General features: G+C 47.6%; 1 protein-coding gene across 10 annotated transcripts in view; it reads right to left on the reverse strand.

The window, feature by feature from the left end:
* Positions 1-7421: 7421 nt before the first annotated feature.
* SP110 (SP110 nuclear body protein) overlaps positions 7422-18897 on the reverse strand; it is a 38601-nt gene continuing 27125 nt past the window's right edge. For 2 of the 10 annotated variants that reach the window (XM_010956032.3, XM_045517444.2), the window contains 5 exons: positions 14262-14374; positions 13542-13650; positions 13188-13259; positions 12503-12643; positions 7422-11431 (listed from right to left, as the gene is read on the reverse strand). In XM_010956032.3, coding sequence (XP_010954334.2) covers positions 11318-11431; positions 12503-12643; positions 13188-13259; positions 13542-13650; positions 14262-14374 — 549 coding nt within the window. In that variant the 3' untranslated portion in view covers positions 7422-11317. Of the gene's footprint in view, positions 11432-12502; positions 12644-13187; positions 13688-14261; positions 14375-18897 lie in introns of those variants that run through there. The other 8 variants (XM_045517440.2, XM_045517443.2, XM_045517442.2 and 5 more) reach the window with 8 other exon arrangements.

Genomic DNA, 18897 nt, shown 5'->3' on the forward strand with positions numbered 1-18897 from the left:
TCCAGCAACCTCACTTTTGGGTATAAATCCAGAGAAGTTGAAAGCAGAGTCTAGAAAAGATATTTCCATGTTTGTGGCAGCACTATTCACAATAAGCCGAGAAGCAGAAACAACGCAAAAGTCCACTGATGGGTGGGTAAGCAAAATGTGGTATAGAATGAAATATCATGCAGCCTTCAAAAGGAAAGGAATTCTGTCACATGTTATAATATGAATGAACCTTGAGGACATTATGCTGAGTGAAATAAACCAGTCACAAAAAGACAAATGCTGTCTGATTCCGCTTATAGGACGTAGGTATATAAAGTAGTCGAATTCATAGAAGCAGGGAAACTTTGTGCAGGGCTCTCCAGCACTGCGTTCTGCTCTGCCCAACCCGTCACCCTCAGTGCTATCCGGAGGCTGTGGGTGGTGAACAGCCAGGGCTGGGTGGCAGCCAGGTCCTCATGCCTGCAGGACTTTCGGGCCCTGTCTTGATCTGGACCTGTCTCTTAAACAGGGCAGGGCAGTAGGGGTGGGCCAGGCCCTGGAACCAGATCAAGTAGGGTTGGTGCTGGCAGTACCAGCCAAGGGTTCTGCTTTCCAAGGTGAGGGTGAAGGCTCTCCCCTTGACCAAAACTTAGTCGTGCACTGCTAAGCCTTCTTCTCAGCTAGGCTTCTTCTCAGCTATCCATCCTTGTTGGGCCCACATGGGCCAGTTTTAGTAAGAATCTGGCTACGTCAGTTTAGAGAGAATTTCCCGTCCCTGATACCTGGTCACCCTTGATTTGTGATCACCCTTGACATCTGGCCAAATTCCTCACCCACCATTTTTGGTACCTCATCACCCTGCTTGCCTTCAGCAAGAATCCCGTTCAGTCTGTTTAACCAGAATCCACTCTCTTCCCCTACTTTTACCCTTGATTTTTCCTGTTAGTAGTATTTCATCCACTGACCTCCCCCCACCTCCACCTGCTCCTTGGCTGGAAATCCCCACTCATCCTTGTTATGTTCAGAATGGAGCTCAGTTCTATACAGCGGTCCCTTTCCCCCTATTGCAATAGTTCTGTTTTTACTGCATTAGCTACTGCCAGCCTCTGGTTTTCTCTAACAGTGGGAACACCTCTCAGGCGGAGCTTCGGTGAGCAGCGCAGACAGGGGGAAGTGGCACAGGGCTCTCTCTCCCAGGGGGACAGAGCTCAGCCAGACGTCCTGGTGGGAGGGGGGCATCCATCATCAGAGTGAAGCAAGGCCCTGGGCAGAGAGAGAACTGGGTACAGACAGGGTGCGCGGGGGCAGAATGGAGTCTCGGGGCAGAGCCAGGGCAGAAGCCGGGCTTACCACGTAGGGGCGTGGCCTGGGGCGGGGAGTCAGCCCGCCACTCATTAATGGAGGTGGGAGGCACAGGGAGGCGGGGTGCTGCCCTGGGAAGCTGTGGACCCCGCAGGCCAGCTGGCTGAGACTCACTGAGGGGATGGAGGCTTTCATTCAGCAAGTGTTTGTGAAGCACCTAGGAGCTCGATAGGGAAATATCAGCAAACGAAATAGAAGTTTTGCCCTTGAGGAACTTACATTATAGTGGCAAGAGACAGACACCAAACTCAATAAACCAAAGACTGGAGCGTTAGTTAGAACATGATAAATGGGGCACCGCGGAAGGAAAGCAGGCAAGTGAGAAGGCAGAAGAGCAGGTGAGGGGTTGCCGGGTAGGCCTTCCCGAAAGGTGATATTTGAACCTTAGGGAAGTAAGAATGAACCATGGGCATTTCTAGGGGGAGGAATCTTCCAGACACAGGGACGTGCTGGTGGAAAGGCCTTGAGCAGGGACGGCCTGGCGCTCCAGGCACAGTGAGGAGGCTGCGGGAGGAGGAGTGAGGAACAGAAAACCCAGCAAGTGGAGAAGGGGAGAGGAGGGCCCCCCTCGCGGACCCTGGGGCTTCCACCCTGCGGCGGATAAGATCTGATGGGTTTCACCAGCCCAGACTGGTGCGGTGCCGGGAATGGGCTTTGGGATGGGGGCTGGGCAGAGTAGAAGCAGGGAGACCGAGAGGCAACTACAGACCCAGGCAATGGTGGTTTGCAGTGAGGTGAGGCCGTGTGGCCAGTTCTCCACGTACGCCGCTCACAGGCAGAGCCAGCAGATCGCGGGCCAGCTCTTTGGGGGCTGTGGCTATTAGCTGACTTCCGGCTTCTTGTCTGGAATGTCACTGGGACTGGACCTCGGGCTAGATCAGGAATTTCCACCCTGGGGAGTTGGGGGAGGGATGGGGTCGGAAGTAAGCAGGATGCCTGGCTGTGAATGTGTCTGAGAAAAACATCCCTTCCCTCCACTTTAAAAAAAAGGTTTTGCACAATAAAAACTACCTCCAGGAAAACAAAGACCGAGAGCAGCCAACGCCAGGAATCCCAGCCTCGCGGCTCCTCTCAGTCCCCAGGCATCCACCCCTGGGCTGGGGCCGTGGTCACTGTTCTCTTTGGAGGTCCCCCTGCCTGACCTCTGTGGAGGCCGTGGATTCTGGCCAGCACGACAGAAGCTGGTCATTTTCTCTGTGCCTGGGCCAAAGCGGGAAGCTCCACGGGCCACTGACGGGCAGGGGGTGAGGGAGGCCCTGGGACACGCAGGTCAAGGGCGAGGAACTCTGGCTTATTGCAGGGACAGCAATGATGGAGCTTTACCGAGTCACCACTGTGCACAGGACACTTTGCATACATGGTTGGATCAAAGGACACTTCTCTCCTTCTGAGAAATTGGGATGATTCACTTGGGGCTGGGCACCCTCTGTTATCTGTCAGTGAAAGAAAACTTTTAGCCTCTGGAGCTGAAGGCAGGCATTTTAGCAGAATCAAGCCCAAGCCAGGCTTAGGAATTCTCAAGAATGATTTCCTTGACATAGACTGTGCTCAATGGTTAGAGAGAAAAAAGTTAAGGAGAAGGACTCTGCCAGCTAAATAGAACTATGAGTCTCCCTGGGGATCGGGAGCGGGAGTCAGGAGATGATTTCTTCAGGGTTAAGGTATGTTTTGACTTTAGGTAATTTAGGACAGAAGCTGAAGTCTAGAGTGGACTCCCCCTCCCCTCCTCCTCAATCTCCCCCTCACCTTCTCCAAACAGTGTGCCTTCTCCCCCACCCCCACTGCACCCCCTGAAAAGCCTGGGGAGTGGGAATTTGATCCTTCGTAGTTTTTTTTTTTTTTGGTAGGGGGAGATAATTAGGTTTATTTATTTATTCATTTTTAATGGAGGTACTGGGGATTGAACCCAGGACCTTGTCCATGCTAAGCAGTCACCCCACCACTGAGCTATACCCTCCCTGGGGACTGAAGCACTAAGAAGGAACAGGTGGTTATACTATTGGCAGCCCCCAGTCCACCCGCCACCTCTTGTCCGCCCCCCTCACCTGGTCCCTAGATGGTGGGTGTTCTCAGTGTTTCTTTCAAGATGTCACTGCTTCAGTGCCTCCTTGGGGCCTCCGGTCCTTAACTCTGGGCCCCTCTTGCAAAGCATTTCTACCCTGGACTTGTCAATATTCTGTATTCCTCGCTTTTTACAACTGCCTGTAGCCCAAATATAATGGGGGTGCCTGGCAGCCACCTCAGGGTGATTTCCCATTCAACTGTAACAGCAGCCCAACATCCAAGAAAAGCTTCAGAGTGACTGTAAACATCTCAGGTCTCTTGAGTTTGACCCCCACACAGCAAAGCATCTTAAAGATCCACTCACTCAGTTTCCCGAAGTCCTGTTGACAGCTGCTCAAGAAGGAGATTTCCCCCTCTCTCCTATGCGCCCCTCTTCCCTCCTGGCCCCAGTCTGGCCGCTGGGCTGCTTTTTCTCTTAGTTTTCCCTCCCTCTCACTCACAGCTGTTTTCTCTTCCTGGTTTAGTTTTTCCTTCTGCCAATGCTTTCATTCTTTTCTTATTACTGTTTCTGAGAACCGATTATACTTAACTAAACTAAAAAACGTTCAAATTAAACAAAATAACCACGAAATCAACCCAACCACACACACACATGGCTGGGCCAGCTCTCGCTGTGGAGTTGCAGGCTCCACTGCTGCCAGCATCACCCACACATCAGTTAGATTTGTTCCTCTCTTGAAAGATAAAGACCAGTCTTATCCTAGGGCAATGGATGCCAAACATAATTGGGGCAAAAAAGCATAGAAAAATTTAGAAAACTTGTTAAAAACACCACTTCCTGGGCATCAATTGTAAAGATTCAAAAAGAAAAAAAAGTAGAGATTCTCCTCCAGGGCTGGGGACCTCGGAATCTGCATCTTCACAAGCTCCTTGGTGACTCTGGAGCAGAGGTCCACGGATGCTTTCCATGGGAAGTTGTCAGATGTACAGCCATCTCAGGGGACTCCTCTCCAAGCACCTTCTGGTCAAATTTACTTTATTGAGACCAAAGACCCCTCTACTGGTGCAGCTTCCTCACCAGACTCTCACCTTCAGCGTCCTGGAGAGCAGATTTCCAGGGACATTCTTGCAAATGGGAGATGCTAGAGTTTAGGTCTGAGGATGCCGTTGGTCATCTCCGAGGTGGGCCTACCACCAGGCCCCAACCTGTTTAAATGAAAAGCTACACTGCCTGGCACTCTTTCCAGCCCATGTTGTTTACCACATCTCCGTCGTTACATTTTGCTAGCTGTGAGGTTGGAAGCTTGCGGCAAAGAACAGAAGGGACCTCTTGTCATGGTAAGGAAATCCTCACTTGAATGTCAGCGGTACAAGTGTACACCTAACCCTGACTGTCCGGCTGGTCATTCTTAGCTCGCCTAATCTGGGGGCGGGGGGGATCTGGCACACGTCCTTGGTTGGCTCTCCTGTTACTGAATGGTCAATTACAGAGCCTTTGAGAGCACCTTTGCCCCCTGAAAAGCCCTCACTCATTCCTTCTCCCTGTTCCTAGTTCCTGCGGGAGTTTTACTACCTAGCGTCTCTGGAGGGGGTTGACACTGGCCTCTGTGGTTGGGCAGCAGTGTCCCTTTGCCGTAGAAATCCAGACAGCCTGCGCCTTGACAGCTGGGCACAGTTGCAGCCCTGGATCTGAACGCTGCAACCACAGCGCCTGGATGCCTGCCTCTGCCCAGGCTGCCGAGCCTGGAGAACTGTCATTGCGCCTGAAGTTAGAAACCTCACCGTCGCCCTTGTGAAATAAGGATGTTTCTGCCTTACCCCACCCCTAGATGCTACAGCATTCGGTGTGTCAAGCCTTCACTCCACATTAAACAGGTACTGCCCGAGGGCGGCGGGACAGGTGAGTCCTGTATCAGGTGACATTCTGGACATGCAGCTGCCCCTTCCTCTGATCCTCTGGCCCTGGTCTGGTCATTGTCCTCACTGCTGAGTTCTTGTCTGAGGCTCCATGATGCTTTCTGCCAAACTGGCCTCCAGAAGTGTCACTTCTGGATGACGGAGGAGAGAGTTCCCACAGGGTCTGCTCAAACTCTGTGAATAAGCAGATGCTAGCGACTGCTCGTGGGTCAAAATGTCCCCAGTGCCAATGCGTCCTACCTCTGTTCTTGTCCAACCTGGATGCCTGTTGGCACACGGCCCAAGGAGTCCAGGCTGGGAGGGCCTCACTGGGCCCTTTTCTAGATGGCTGGGGAGATGAAGTGGTCTCAAGACCAGGGGAAAAGGCAGTAAGTCAATGGCTTCTTGGATTTCATCATCTCAAGTTTCACCCCCACCCCCAGTGGTAAAGGAAATAGAGTCTGTGCTTTTCTGTTTTTCAGGGACAACGACAGAACTGGGAATCCTGTAGCTCACATACCCAATTCCAAGCGGAGAGGGATTCCACGGGATGGAGTGGAAGCACCTTTAGGAGGAAAGAGAAGCAGTCAGGGATCTCAGGGTGTGGTGAGGGAAGAAGAGAGGCCAAGGTGCCCAGCAGGGCTGACCAGGCCAACAGAGGCAGACTACACAGCCACCTGCGGAAGGTGAGCTTGCTCGGCAGGGCCTGGCTCTGTAGAAGCTTGGAAAGCACCTGAGAAAGGCCCAGCCCAGACGCTGATTGTCAGTTAAGCCCACCTCTCCCGAGGGCAGGTGTGCGTGACCAGGAGACCGTGACTTCCCAGCTCCCAAGAATAATTTTCCAAGGTTGAGTTTCTGGTATCAGCTAGACGGGTGGCTATATGTATATATAATCCCTCCTGACAAGTTCTCAATAGAAAGCTTTTCTTTATCCCATTTTGCAGCTTTAGCTCTGCCCAGCTTCAGGGAACCACTTTAGAGTCATTTATAACCTCCTGTGTCACAGCTTGGGTGGAGGCGGTCCTGAGTTGACCTGGGCTCTCAGCAGCCCTAGCCAATGAGGAAGGGACTAAGCTGGACCAGGAAGGGAGAAATAGCCTGGGCACAGGACTAGAAGGGGTCCTTGGGGAGACACAATCGGCATTGTCTGTAGGGGCGTCGCTGACACTGGTTTCAGGAAGTCGATGCTGTAACTCAGTGGGCCTGTTCAGTGGGAGACCAAAAAGGGGTGGGCCTGAGCCTGCAGCTCAGAAGGACAGGATAGAGGGGGAAGCTAAGGACCAGCTGAGCTAAGCAGAATAAACCAAACTCTGCTCTTGCAGGAAGCAGTGCAGCAAAAAAAAGGCAGCCAAAGGGAGAGATGGTTCCAGGGATGGGGGTCTTGGTTGTCATGGCAACCAAACTGACAGTGGTTGAAACTTTCAACCTGAAAGAAAAAATGGCTCTTCAGTGTTTTATTTTGTTTTTCTCCCCATAATAGAGCAACCCAGAGCTTTGATAAGACACACACACACACACACACACACACACACACACACACACACACAGACCTGATTCAGCTTATCAGTGCCAGAATGAAAGACAGGGTCACAAATGGATGCAAGATAATTTAAAGCACAGCAATCCTGCCCACTGGGAAACCAGTGAGGAGGAGGGCCTTTTATCACAATGCAGTGAGATTATGCTAGAAAGAAAAAGCGTTAGTGCTCCCCCTCAGAAGGATTTGGAAGTCTGCAGCCTCTACCTATGGAATTATCATCCCTAGGAGCCACCATTCTCTGCCAGAATAGCACCAGGAGTGGCAGTTTTTATGGCCGTATTTGTCATCTTCCCATATAACAAAAGAAATTCAATTTCATTACGTGCTTTTCTTAAGTGCTTGAACTGCCTCCATCCTTTTCTGGCTCATCGGTGAAATCAGTTCACGTCACAGTTCACACTATTGTGGCAGCTCTAGGAAACAGGAACTAAAGGGACCTCTATGCATTCTCTGTTTGTTAGTCTGTGACCCCAGATACCTAAATGGAAACTCCAACACACCCTTCTCCCAGTTCCACATTGGGACGCTGGGAGATCCTGCTGAACAGTCTCTGCCTTGCTATGGGCGAGAGGATGGGAAGTCTGATGATGTTACTCACTCTGTATTAGTCAGTTTGTGCTGCCTGACAAAATCCCACAGACTCAGTGGCTTCAACAACAGACATTTATTTCTCACAGTTCTGGACAACTTGGGTGGAGACAGATCAGAACAATTTTGTAATTTGCAATGACTTTCTGTTTTTTTCTTGAGAGAAAAAAAGTGTTGTGGTGAGAAAAATTTATATCCTTTGAGGTTTGTTTAGTAGATAGCAATTAGCATTTCTAAAATGCTAAAATCATTAGGTTTAAAACATTGACCATAGGATTGTAATTGTTTAAAGTTAGTTGTTTAATTCTCACACTAATGACCTAAGAGGAAGTGTGCTTTCTGAAATTTCTTCTTTTTTTAGTAATAAATAGGGAAGACACAGAACAGGTATCCAGCATATGGATAATAGATGTTCTTGAAAGTAAGCTCAGAACAAATAAATCAGAAATATTTAATGGAGCTGAAAATAGAACCAGGTGTGGACACTGAAAGGGCTCAGTGTGCCAGGCAAGGTCAATGATAAAAATATTACACTGAATTGTATCCTGTCAAAAATAACTAAACACATAATTATAGAGGTAAATGGAGAATTTCGTAAGTGTCCACACACTAACAAGGAAGCAGAATTCTGGGTGAACTCAGACTTCACAAAATGCTCAAAGACAGTGGAATAAAGTCTAAGTCAATTTTGAAGGTGAGATGTTGTGATAAAATATATATATTAGCATAATATGTTTTTGGTTTTATTTTTGTTTGTTTGTTTTAGGGGGGAGGCAATTAGGTTTATTAATTTATTTTAATGGAGGCACTGGGGATTGAACCCAGGATCTCATGCACGCTAGGCATACACTGTACCGCTGGGCTATACCCTCCCTCCCAATATGTTGTTAATTAATGAAAACAACAGAAGACATTCTGAGATATGCCAAGACTCAGAAAACATACCAGCCATGTACTCCTCTTTTACAATTACTCAAAGATATACTTCAGTCGATAGAAAGGTGGAGCAAAAAAAGAGGTATGGAGGAGTCATGGCAAGAAAAGACCAGTGGGGAAACTAAAATAGTGAGAACAGAAATACATTAGTATTACTCTCATGAATATGGATGAACATTAATACAAATTTTTAGTGTTTGCTTTTCAATTATGTTCAATGATATTTGACATGACAAATAATTTATATAATGTAAAAATAACAAGATAATGACATAATTGAATACTTTAAAATAATTAATATAGAGTAAAAGACAAAAAATGTAATAATGATAATGAATATCCATATTATTAAACAGTGGATAGACAGGAATTAGGGCTGAGAGGTTTAAAAATGACAAACATCTTGGCTTAAATATGTAGCATATAAAAGATATTTAATTTTTGGTTCTGACACTTAAAAATAAGTTAAAAATATAGTTGGAAAACTTGCAGGTAAATATTAGAAAAAACCATTATAATGCCTTTCAGGATAGAAAATGAAAACAAACTGTTGACAAAAAATACCATTTTCAAAAGAGAAAGAATAAAATAATATGACAGAAATAAGACCAGCTATAAATGCTGTGGATGACTTCCTAGAAAAAGATAAAAGTGGAACTGATTCAAAAAGCAATAGAATATCCAAACAGTCTAATCACCACAAAACAGCAGAGAATGTGATTAGTATTACTTCCCCAAAGTAATAGGGGAAAGTCCTCCAGGCTGTATCATTTTATGAGTTGGTTAATTAAAAATGCTAAAAACTATTCTAGAACATATAAAGAGGTATAAAATTTTACAAATTATTTTGCCAAGCTAGGAAAACTCTAAATCTGACTATGGCAATATATGAAACTTAACAGACTAATCTCGTTTATAAATACACACGCAAAATCCTGAAAATTCCCTCTGCGATGGTATATTAAATATACAACAGAAACAAAAATAAATTTCACACAAATTTAGAATTAAATTTAGTTTTTTTATGGTGGTATGAATTAGAGATTCCAAAACTATTATCGTTATAGTTTAGAGTTGAGCAAATGAGTGAATATCCTGGGGAGAAAAGAGACACAAACAGGGACTGGAGGAAGACATGGAAGAAGCCCTTGGTGTTGGATAAGAATTAGAGGGATATAATATTTATAGACCATAGGATTCTCAAGGAATATTGTCTGCCCTGAGATTGAGGCACTTGACTGGATTTCTGAATTGCTATGGACCAGTGATGGCTATTTGCTACCCATTTCCCCGTTTGAATGCAAGTGTCCACAGTGGTTATTCTGTCCCTGTTTCATCATTAGGTTTGGAAAGTGAAGAGATTAACTTGTTCTTCAATTCACAAGTCTTTGGTTCCAGAGGATGGGTACCAGCATGCAGAGCCACATCCAATGAACCACAGCCAAGGAAACTTTATCTGATCTGAACCTGATTTAGACGATGAGGTCCTGGGCTTTGACCCAATGCTGCAATGAATGAGGCTCCTTGGGGAGGGGGTGGGAGGGAGTGTCCTTTGCTTGTAGCAAGGATGTGATTTGTTGTGAACTATGGTAGAGTGTTTCTGAAGACAGTGGCAACATTTCTTCCCAAGCCACATTCCCTTTGAAATGTGACTTTGTCATTCATCCCACGAAGAGGTACAGCCTATTTCCCCTCCTTTTGAATTTGGTCCAGTGGTTTGCTTGGACTGATAGTATGTGGCGGAAGTGACACTGTGCAAGCAAGCACGAAAGGGCTTAGTCAATACTGTGTGGAGCAAAGATAAGGCATCCACATGGACCACTGCCTGAATTCTGCCCCACAGAATAGTGAGCAGGAAAATGATTGTTCCTCTAGGCCACTAAACTTTGGGGTCATTTGTTACACAGAAAGAAAGAGCTGATACTCTACCAAAGAGTTCTGGGGTCATTTCAGAACGACTCAGGAGCCAACTTGAAAAGAGTCTCACTCACTGAAGATGGGTGATTTGAGCAGCAATAAAGACATTAACTGCAATGGTTTGGAACACATTAAATATATTTAAATCCATGAGTTCAAGATACTTTAAAGGAAAAAAAAAAAACCTCCCTGCTTATCTTTAGAGGCTATTAGGGAAACAACTCATTGATTTGAACACTTTAAATCAAGAATCTAGCATTTATCCTGCATTTCCTATACAAACTGTATTTCAAGCTAACCAAATATTGTGGAAGGGAAGCTCTTTGCAGAAGAATTTTGAGTAATAAATATAGAAGGAATAACAGCATCTGAATATCATCATTTTGCAAACCCCAATGAAATGGGTTGAGGCAATGAGCATCAGTGGCTGCTAAAATCATTAGGTGAAAGGGTGATAGAATGATGGGTCGGGCTGGTAACACCTGAACCTGCTGACTGATCTTAACATGACAGACGAAGACACAGATCCCCCTGTGAAGTCTGTTTACTAAAGAAACAAACCAAAATATTCCCTCCCCCCAAGGAATCAAATCTAAGCAAGCCTGTAGATCTGACTTTGAGCTTACAAAGATGTCAGGGAGAAAGGAACAGGCCACTCAGGGGATGCAGAAAAATCCAGAATATGAACAACTTTATAGGATGAAGTCCCCAGGTTCTCCAATGAGTTGATGGGAAGGAGAAAAGGCAGTGGGGAACCCACAGATGAAAAGAGCCTTGAGAGACAAATCAGCCAAATGCAGTGCGTGGAATTTGTTTGGAACCTAATTCAAACTGATCAACTGTAAAATGATTTATGAGACAATGGGGCGAATGTGAACTGTGATGGGTATTTCATGGCATTAAGGAAATATCCAATTTTTTGAGGTGTGAAATATAAAAAGAAACAATAAAAGGAGGTGGAGGGTGTACTCATGCTGAGAAGGGCCTGGATTTGAGTCAAGAGTGCAGCCAGTAACATCCCAGACTCGTTGGCAATCTAAGAATAGCCAGGGCCACATCATCTGGATCCTGAAATTGGGGTACCTTCGTCTTTCCAGAACAGGATCAAGGTGGAGCCTGGAAGCTGTTCTCATTGGCTTTATGAAAAACAAGCACTTCTTTGAGGTCCTTTTCAAATTCTTCCTCTAAATCCAGTCCCACTTGACCAAAGTTGGAAGCCTGAAAGAGAAAAAAGCAAACACACAGAGGTCTAAGGACCAAGGATTAGGTTCATCCTATCACTCATGCTTTTTTAGGAGCCCTGCCTTCCCTCTCCTCAATGCTGTGTTTCCCCTCAGCAGTCAGGCAGGATGGGCGGGGAGATGCTCCTGCTCAAATAGTCAAATGCACGAGGCTCTGCCTGGTTGTAAACTTGGACCTGACAGGTGGTCTGGACCAAAATGCTGATTGTGACCCCTGCAAAACCTGAGCCTGATGCAAAACAGATGATGATAAAGCTTTTCTTGAAAGCCCACTCTTTGATGGAAGGATGACCCTTCCATCCAACAAGGCTAAGGCCGTGCCAGGCATCAATCGAGGGGCTCCCTGCATTGACTGTGTCCCCCTCAAGCTCCACGCGTGGACTCCAGCTTACAGTCCATGGCTCATGAACATGCCAGCTCGTGGCATGCAGGAAGGGAAGGAGGCCGGGTGGAAATGAGAATCCACCTTAGATATTGCCCAAGAAATACCTGTACAGGTGAGAGTGAAAATCAGGATAAACTCAATACAGTAAAGTTAAGAATGCCTTGGGATGCAAGCTAGCTCAACCAATTACATCAGCTGAGGGCAAATCTGGGTGTCCAAGTCCACTGGGAAATTTAGGAGTAAAAGAGTCTAAGCATGAGCATCCTGAAAGTTTAACTTATTTCATTTTAATTAATTCACTTACTTATTTCTGTGTTTCTAAGGCTTGAAGGACCACATAAGCATTAAAGTTCTTTCCTCCAAGTTCGAACAAAAAGGCAGGACAAAATTAACTGTTCTTGGTGGGAGGAGCCTGCCTCTCTGGGACTGAGGATGGATTTTTTTCAGGTACCATTTCCAAGGGTCCTTCCCTGTCCTGCTGGCTGTTCTTTTTCACATCGTCCTCTCCACCTCTGGGAGTTGGAGGCAGTTTCCTTCTGCAAACCCTGTCTTTCTGAGCTCTCCCCGCGGTGGGACTGGGTACAATTCTTGCAAAGCTCTGCTGTCCCAGAAATGAGGGGAAAGTAGAAAGAATGTGAAAAAGAAGCAGGAAATGCTCTTTACCTTATAAAATGCTTGATGGTTGCGGAAGATCAGGCGCATGTCCCGCAGGAACCAGGCCACTGTATACACTTTCTCAGCCAGCCTTTCCTTAACCAGGTTCAACCACATGGCTTCCTTAAAGGGCTCGCCATAATCTCGAATCTACGAGCAAAGCCATCAAAGTGGTGAGGTCGCACAGCCATCGTCACTGGAATGGAGCCAACACAAGTCTTTATTTCCAGGGTAATAATGATAATAACAGCTATGGCTGTGTGCCAAGCTTTGTTTTAAGCACTGCCGCTACATTAACATAACCCTAAGAGACTGGTATTATTATAACCTCCGTTTTACTGATGAGGAAAACGGGGGATGGAGAGGTTACGTTGTCACAGCTAAAACGGAAAGCTAGGCTGGAACCCACAACTCATCTCCTGAGTCTGTGCTCTCAGCACTATGTTCTGTGTAAGAAAGACAGAGAAGGAGAAACTGAGGTTCAGGGCCGGTGAAGCAACTGGTCCATGTCCCAGAGCGAATACGCAGGTGGTGGAGCCTGAACCAGGTGCTGTCCCTCCAGAGTCTGCAGCTAAACCGCCTACTCTCCGCTCTCTGCAAACAGATGTGCCCGCAGGGCTCACATGCCACATTTCTAGAATGAGTTGACACAAGAGAGACGCTCGAAGGACGAGAATCATGTAATAGGACTTACGTTAGGTGGAGTCTCCGCAAAAAAAGAGCTTTGTGGGTGACAGTAGGCCTTCAAGAGGAGAAACTCACATTTCTGTAAAACGTGAAGAGGGCTTTAAAGTGAAACGCGGTTTGGAGAAAGCGAAGTCAAGCCTTTGCGCAGATACCACAAGCAGGAGCAGCCATGCACAGCCAGCCTTCCAGCCACGTTTGCCAAAGTGCCATGGGGTGGGCTGAATTCTGTTTGTCTGCTGTGTTTGGGCACTGACACTCCATCCTCGAAGTGAGCCTTTGAAGGCTTCCTCAGGGAGCCCTTCCCTGGACCCTTTGCCTGTTTCAGGGAAAGGAAGAAGCCTGGGGTTCTCATGTGACTCACCAGCTGATCCTCAGGCTCCATCTGCCTCGTCAGAAGCTCAGATTCCCCACGACACTGCTGGCTCCCTGAGGGCGCCTTCATCCTGCAGAAGGTGCAACTCCATGGGCTCCTGAGAGGTCAGGCATAAGTGAGCGAGGACAAGGGCCCTGGAAAAAGCCACCATTTCCACAAGGGTGAAGGGGACACCTTTCAGAGTCACCAAGGGGGATCTTCCATCGAGGGAGCAAGGGAGGGGTCAGTGTGTGGAGGGTGGTGTCACCGTGAGTGGCAGGCTCTCCTTTGCATCTCTGAGCTGCTTGGAGCACAAAAAGCCCTGCCAGCCAGGCCTGAGTATTGGAAACTGGGTCTTAACCCCCTGGGGGACCATCAGCCTGTTGAGATTGTGAGGAAATGGAAGAACCAGGCCCTGCTTCCTGCCTTTTCTGAATAATCCCGGAACACAAATAAGTGGTGTTTTTCATCCCTAACCCTCCTTGGACAAGAGTCTGAGTTACAAAACTCGGAAAGGACATCTCCCAGGGGCAGTGGCAGCATGGGGTCAGAGCGGCTCAGTCACAGACTCAGAGACACTGACTGCAGAGGGAAAGCAGGCTGCTGCCCCATCGGGCTGCGCTGGGTTGCACTGCGCTCCCGGGTCCCGCTCTTCCGGCTGGAGATGAGGGACCAAGAGGCGGAGTGTGGGTGGAGTGTGTGTGCACAACAGGGCTGCATCTCACTAACCTCTCGGCCTCCGCGGGGGGGATGTGACAGTTCTCATGGAAGGCCCTTGGACAGGTGTCACAGCAGAGCAGCAGTCCCCCTCTGCAGCACACCGTGCATTCCTTGGGGTCTTCCTGCTCGAAGGGGGAGATAATGCAGGCACCATTGGGATCAGCAAGAACCAGGGATGCTGACACGGCCAGGCCCTGGAGCACCGTGTGTGGCTTCCACCAGCCGCCTGGGGCCTGACCGATCACAGTGCGCACGGGGGTGCTGGTGGAGGCCCAGCTGGGCCTCGAATCTCGGAAGAGCAGAGGGCAAGAACTGTCATGACACCATTTGAACCACAGATTGTCAGAGCCGGAATGGGCTGGAAGGTCATTTGAGCCCTTTGTGCACCAAGTGTGGTCTAAGGACCAGCGGCATCAGCTGGTTAGACCTACTGAATCGAAATGTGCATTTTAACAGGATCCCAGGGGGTTTGTCAGGACATGAAATTGGAGGAAACACAGCTTTGGGCAACCATCTCATTTTGCAGCCTTGGAAAGGAAGAATGCTTTTTTTTCCCCCCAGTGAAAGCAACTTAGTACGTGAGCCATCTGGCACCCAGGCGGCCCGGGCCCGGGCTGAGAGCTTTTCTCGCCCTCTCTGTGCCGTCCTGGGCTGGCGTGCAGGCAACTCAGAGGACAGGCCCTGATGTTATGCTGACATGCGGAGAGACAGATACACAGAGCTGCTGTGTAAATGGGCTGTTATGGGGGCCTGAGAAACCACAGGGGTCTTTCTCGTAGCCTTCAAATGTAATCTAGTAAATTCTACTAGTGATTTACGTGAGGAACACAATCTTTACTGCTGGATAAAGACCCACAGGCAGGAGCGCCTGGTTCTGTTCCCAGCCCCACGAGCCAGACAGCGTGAGGCTCCACGCACACGAGGGCACATTTTCTCTGCACAAGAGGTAGGAGTCAGGAAGGCGGGGTCCTTCTGCCTGCGCCCGACTGTGGTACTGTGCCCCCCAGATGGATGGTGGGTGGTCAAAAGGCAGGAAATAAACCATGAGGAGGTGGGGTAAAGACTTGGAGGGGCTGGAAATCAGTTACATCTAAGGAGAGAGACCCACCACTACCCAAGTCCATAGCACAAACCTGAGGACCTGGGCAAGGGCATAAGGGATGGAAATGTTTTGTCCATTTGCAAAACTAGCCACTCAGCCAGAGTGAAAATTCTTCTTGATCGAGGACAATGTTCATCTCTCTTAACTGGGAGGCTTCCTGAGCACCCCGTCTGCTTACTAGGCCCCAGGGTCTCATAAGGAGGGCTCCCCCCGACCCTGAAGTTCAGGGGGTCTTTTTGGTCTTCCCATCCTGAACTTGCCAGTTTGCCTTCCTCTGTCCTCGAGGTTGACACCCTATGGCCACTCTTGCCCTCTGACTGGGCACCTGGCCTGCCCTGGTCCAGGGTACAGAGCCAGCTCCCCAGGTAGCCCAGCCCCCTCCTCCTAGCTGAGACCCTGATTGGGTCCAGAGCCCTGAGCACCACTGCCCCCCCGCCATGCTCTGGAGTGAAAGTTTCCAGCACACATGATATGATAAAGAAACGACAGAGAAAGGACATGCGACCCCATAGTCACATTCCATAATAAAGAGCCTAACTCTGCTTTTTATGCTTGACTGCTGATGGCGTCAAGCCACACCCCTACCCCTTGGCCTCCTGCCACATCTGGGCAAGGAGACAAGAAGCTCATGTGCTCCCTCCCTCGGCCGCAGTGAGAAGTGCAAACCAGACAGACCCATCCCACCTTGGCCCCATCCCTAACCATAATAAAACCTTGGCCTACGCCCTCTCTTTGCTTGGGTGCCTGCCCTGCCTCTGCCCGGAAAGTCTACGTATGTGTGTAATAAATCTTTCATTCTCGGTACACATGGTGCATCATTGATTTCAATATCTGAACCCAATTTTTGGCGGGAGGCTGATCTCACTTCCCGTCAGGCAACCACAAGACAATTGGGTTAGCAGGCAGGGGTCTGGGTGACCACGCCCCCAGGGGTCTTTCTTCTCTTGCTTTAGTTTGCTAACTGGCTCTGCTCCCCGATGCCATACGCTTTGAGTCATGTTGCTGCCTGCTGGGCCACGCACTGAGGTGGCAGTCATCCACCATGAGGCACCCTTCATCCTTTCCAAGTTTAAGAACAGGTCAAATCGGGCAGTTAAATGGAAAAAAAGGAGAGATAACCACTCCTGCTCTAAGTAGACTTTATATAAGTCTCTATCCTTGAAAGCCCTGTTTTAATTTATACTGAGTTCCATTAACTATTTTAAGAGGGGAAGCTTCATGAGTTCCATTTTATAAAGCCGATTTTAAGTGTCAAAGACTTAATTTTGTTTCATTTCCTTATTTGCTGGGTCAGAACACCCATGCTCACTACAAGATAATTTAGGGCAATGGGTGTTATGACCCTGGGCACTTAGGTGAGGCAATAGTGTCTGTGGTTAAGGTGAGGTACACTTGTCCTCTGTTTTATGTTTGGTAACTCCCCTAAGAGGATAGTGGGCACTTGGCTTAAATTTAATGAGATACAATTATTCACAAAGGAGCCCCGCCCATTAAAGTCCCTATACCTAATATAATTGCATTACTGGTGCCATCCACTCAGCAACTGGTAAATGCTTTGCTGTTACGGATTCGGCTCATCTGTTCTGTTCAGTGCCCATTTCAACAGCTGCAGCCGGCCTCACCTTTGCAGGGATCAACAGACCTTTACCTGGGCACCAGAGGGTACCTCAACAGCTTTGCCATCACACACGATCTCTGCAGGCAAGTTCTTAACTGCATCTGACTTCCCCCACCGGGAGCGCAAGCATGACACCATGCGGAAGGCAGCCTTCTCGTTTGACATACTGATTCAGAATATACAGTTACTCAGAGAGGAACTCACGAAAAAGGGAGGGTCAGCCCCCTACACATAGGACTAGGCCCTACCAGCTCATCAAATTTCTGGGCATTGTTTGGTCAGTTGAGAGCTGCTCCATCCCTGACACTGTCAAGAAGCAATCATGGACCCTCTCAATACTCAATCCCGCAACAACTGCCCAACATCTCTCAGGCCTCCTGAGCTCTGAAGGTAACAGATTTATCATTTACAGATTTTACTTATATCCATTTAAACTGTTAGCTGCAAATCAGCCTACTTTGAATGAGAACCCCTCAACAAAAGGCTCTAGAATTTGGCCAAAAAATAAAACAAACAAATTCAGAAAAGCAAAATCTAAGAGTTTTACACTATATGTCATTAGCATAGCGACTGCTGGCTGCATTCTGGGCCCTGCTGGAGATGGAGGCTCCCCAGGCCCTGAGCCCGTGACCCTCTGCACCAGCTGCCCATTTTGCTTTGTGTTGTGGGAGCAGCACCCCGCAGGGCAGCCACAAAACACGTGTTTGTAGTGTCAGCCTCAGGCCTCTTGCAGAGCTAGACGCCAAGGGAGGCCGGGTGTACTGCAGAGCGACAGTGATGTGTTGGATCACGTTGCTGGAGGAAAGTCCTGCATTGGTCCATTTGTAATCAGAACTAAACTTGCTTTCTTTATCCCAGTGTGGCCCCTGACAGGGGACACTGAAATGTCAGGTCAGGTGTGCTCCTGGCTATCATTTGCTGACATGGGGTATTATGAGTAAGAAGCAACTATAATACTGGGGCCGTTAATTAATGATCTGGATTTTAAATATCTTTATTTTTTTTTCTGGTTACAAAGGTAATAAATGGTCATTGTCAAAATTCCGCCTGTACATAAATATATAATATGGAAGGCGAAGGCCGCCTATAATCTCACCCCAGAATAACCAATTCTTTCAGATATTTTTTCAATCATAGCCTTATGTATTTGCATAAACAAAATTGGGCTCCTTTTGTTTATTATTATTACCAGTTTAAGTTTCCTGAAGCTTTCCTGACTTCAAAACCCATGGGTGGTTTTCCATTGACTGGAGGATGGGTCTCTATCTGCAAACCATGCCTTTTTCAAAAGTATCACTCTCTTGTATCAGTTTATTTTATAATACTGATGGACATTTGTGTTCTTCCCTATTTTTTTGCTATTACAAGGAGCCTCCCTAAACATATCAAAGTATTTCAAATCAGCATGGAAAAGACGATTTTACACAATCAACAGCTTTGGGGAACCATTGCCTTATAAATTTTTAATGAACCCAGCCAAGTATCAGGCCAACCTCCAGGGCAAGATGGGAGAGATGCCATTGCCTTTGCTGGAAATTCACATCTAATGGGAATTCATGAATGGGACTCGGGTCTGGAAGACACAACTAAGCACGTGAAAAAGGCGGAGGAGGAGCAGGGGGTACAGCCAACGGAGGACTGTCATTTTCACCTGGAGGGAACCTCTGCAGAGACAAAGCGCAGTTCAAACACATTCTATTCCGATGCTATCGATAGTGAGCATGTTGAATTGAGGGATCCTCAGAGTCCAATCAAGGATGCTCTTACTTTCTCATACTGTTCTTGTTTATTTCAATACCATATTTACTTTCAAACTAGAGCACTCTATTTCTGACACCTTTGGTTGGTAATCATCCAAATATACAGATCTTTTCCTAAAACACATAATTTGGTCCTAGCCTTTATTTTAAAGTTATTAGCTTCCC

Source organism: Camelus bactrianus, chromosome 5, assembly GCF_048773025.1.
Source record: "Camelus bactrianus isolate YW-2024 breed Bactrian camel chromosome 5, ASM4877302v1, whole genome shotgun sequence".
Classification (NCBI taxonomy): Eukaryota; Metazoa; Chordata; class Mammalia; order Artiodactyla; family Camelidae; genus Camelus; species Camelus bactrianus.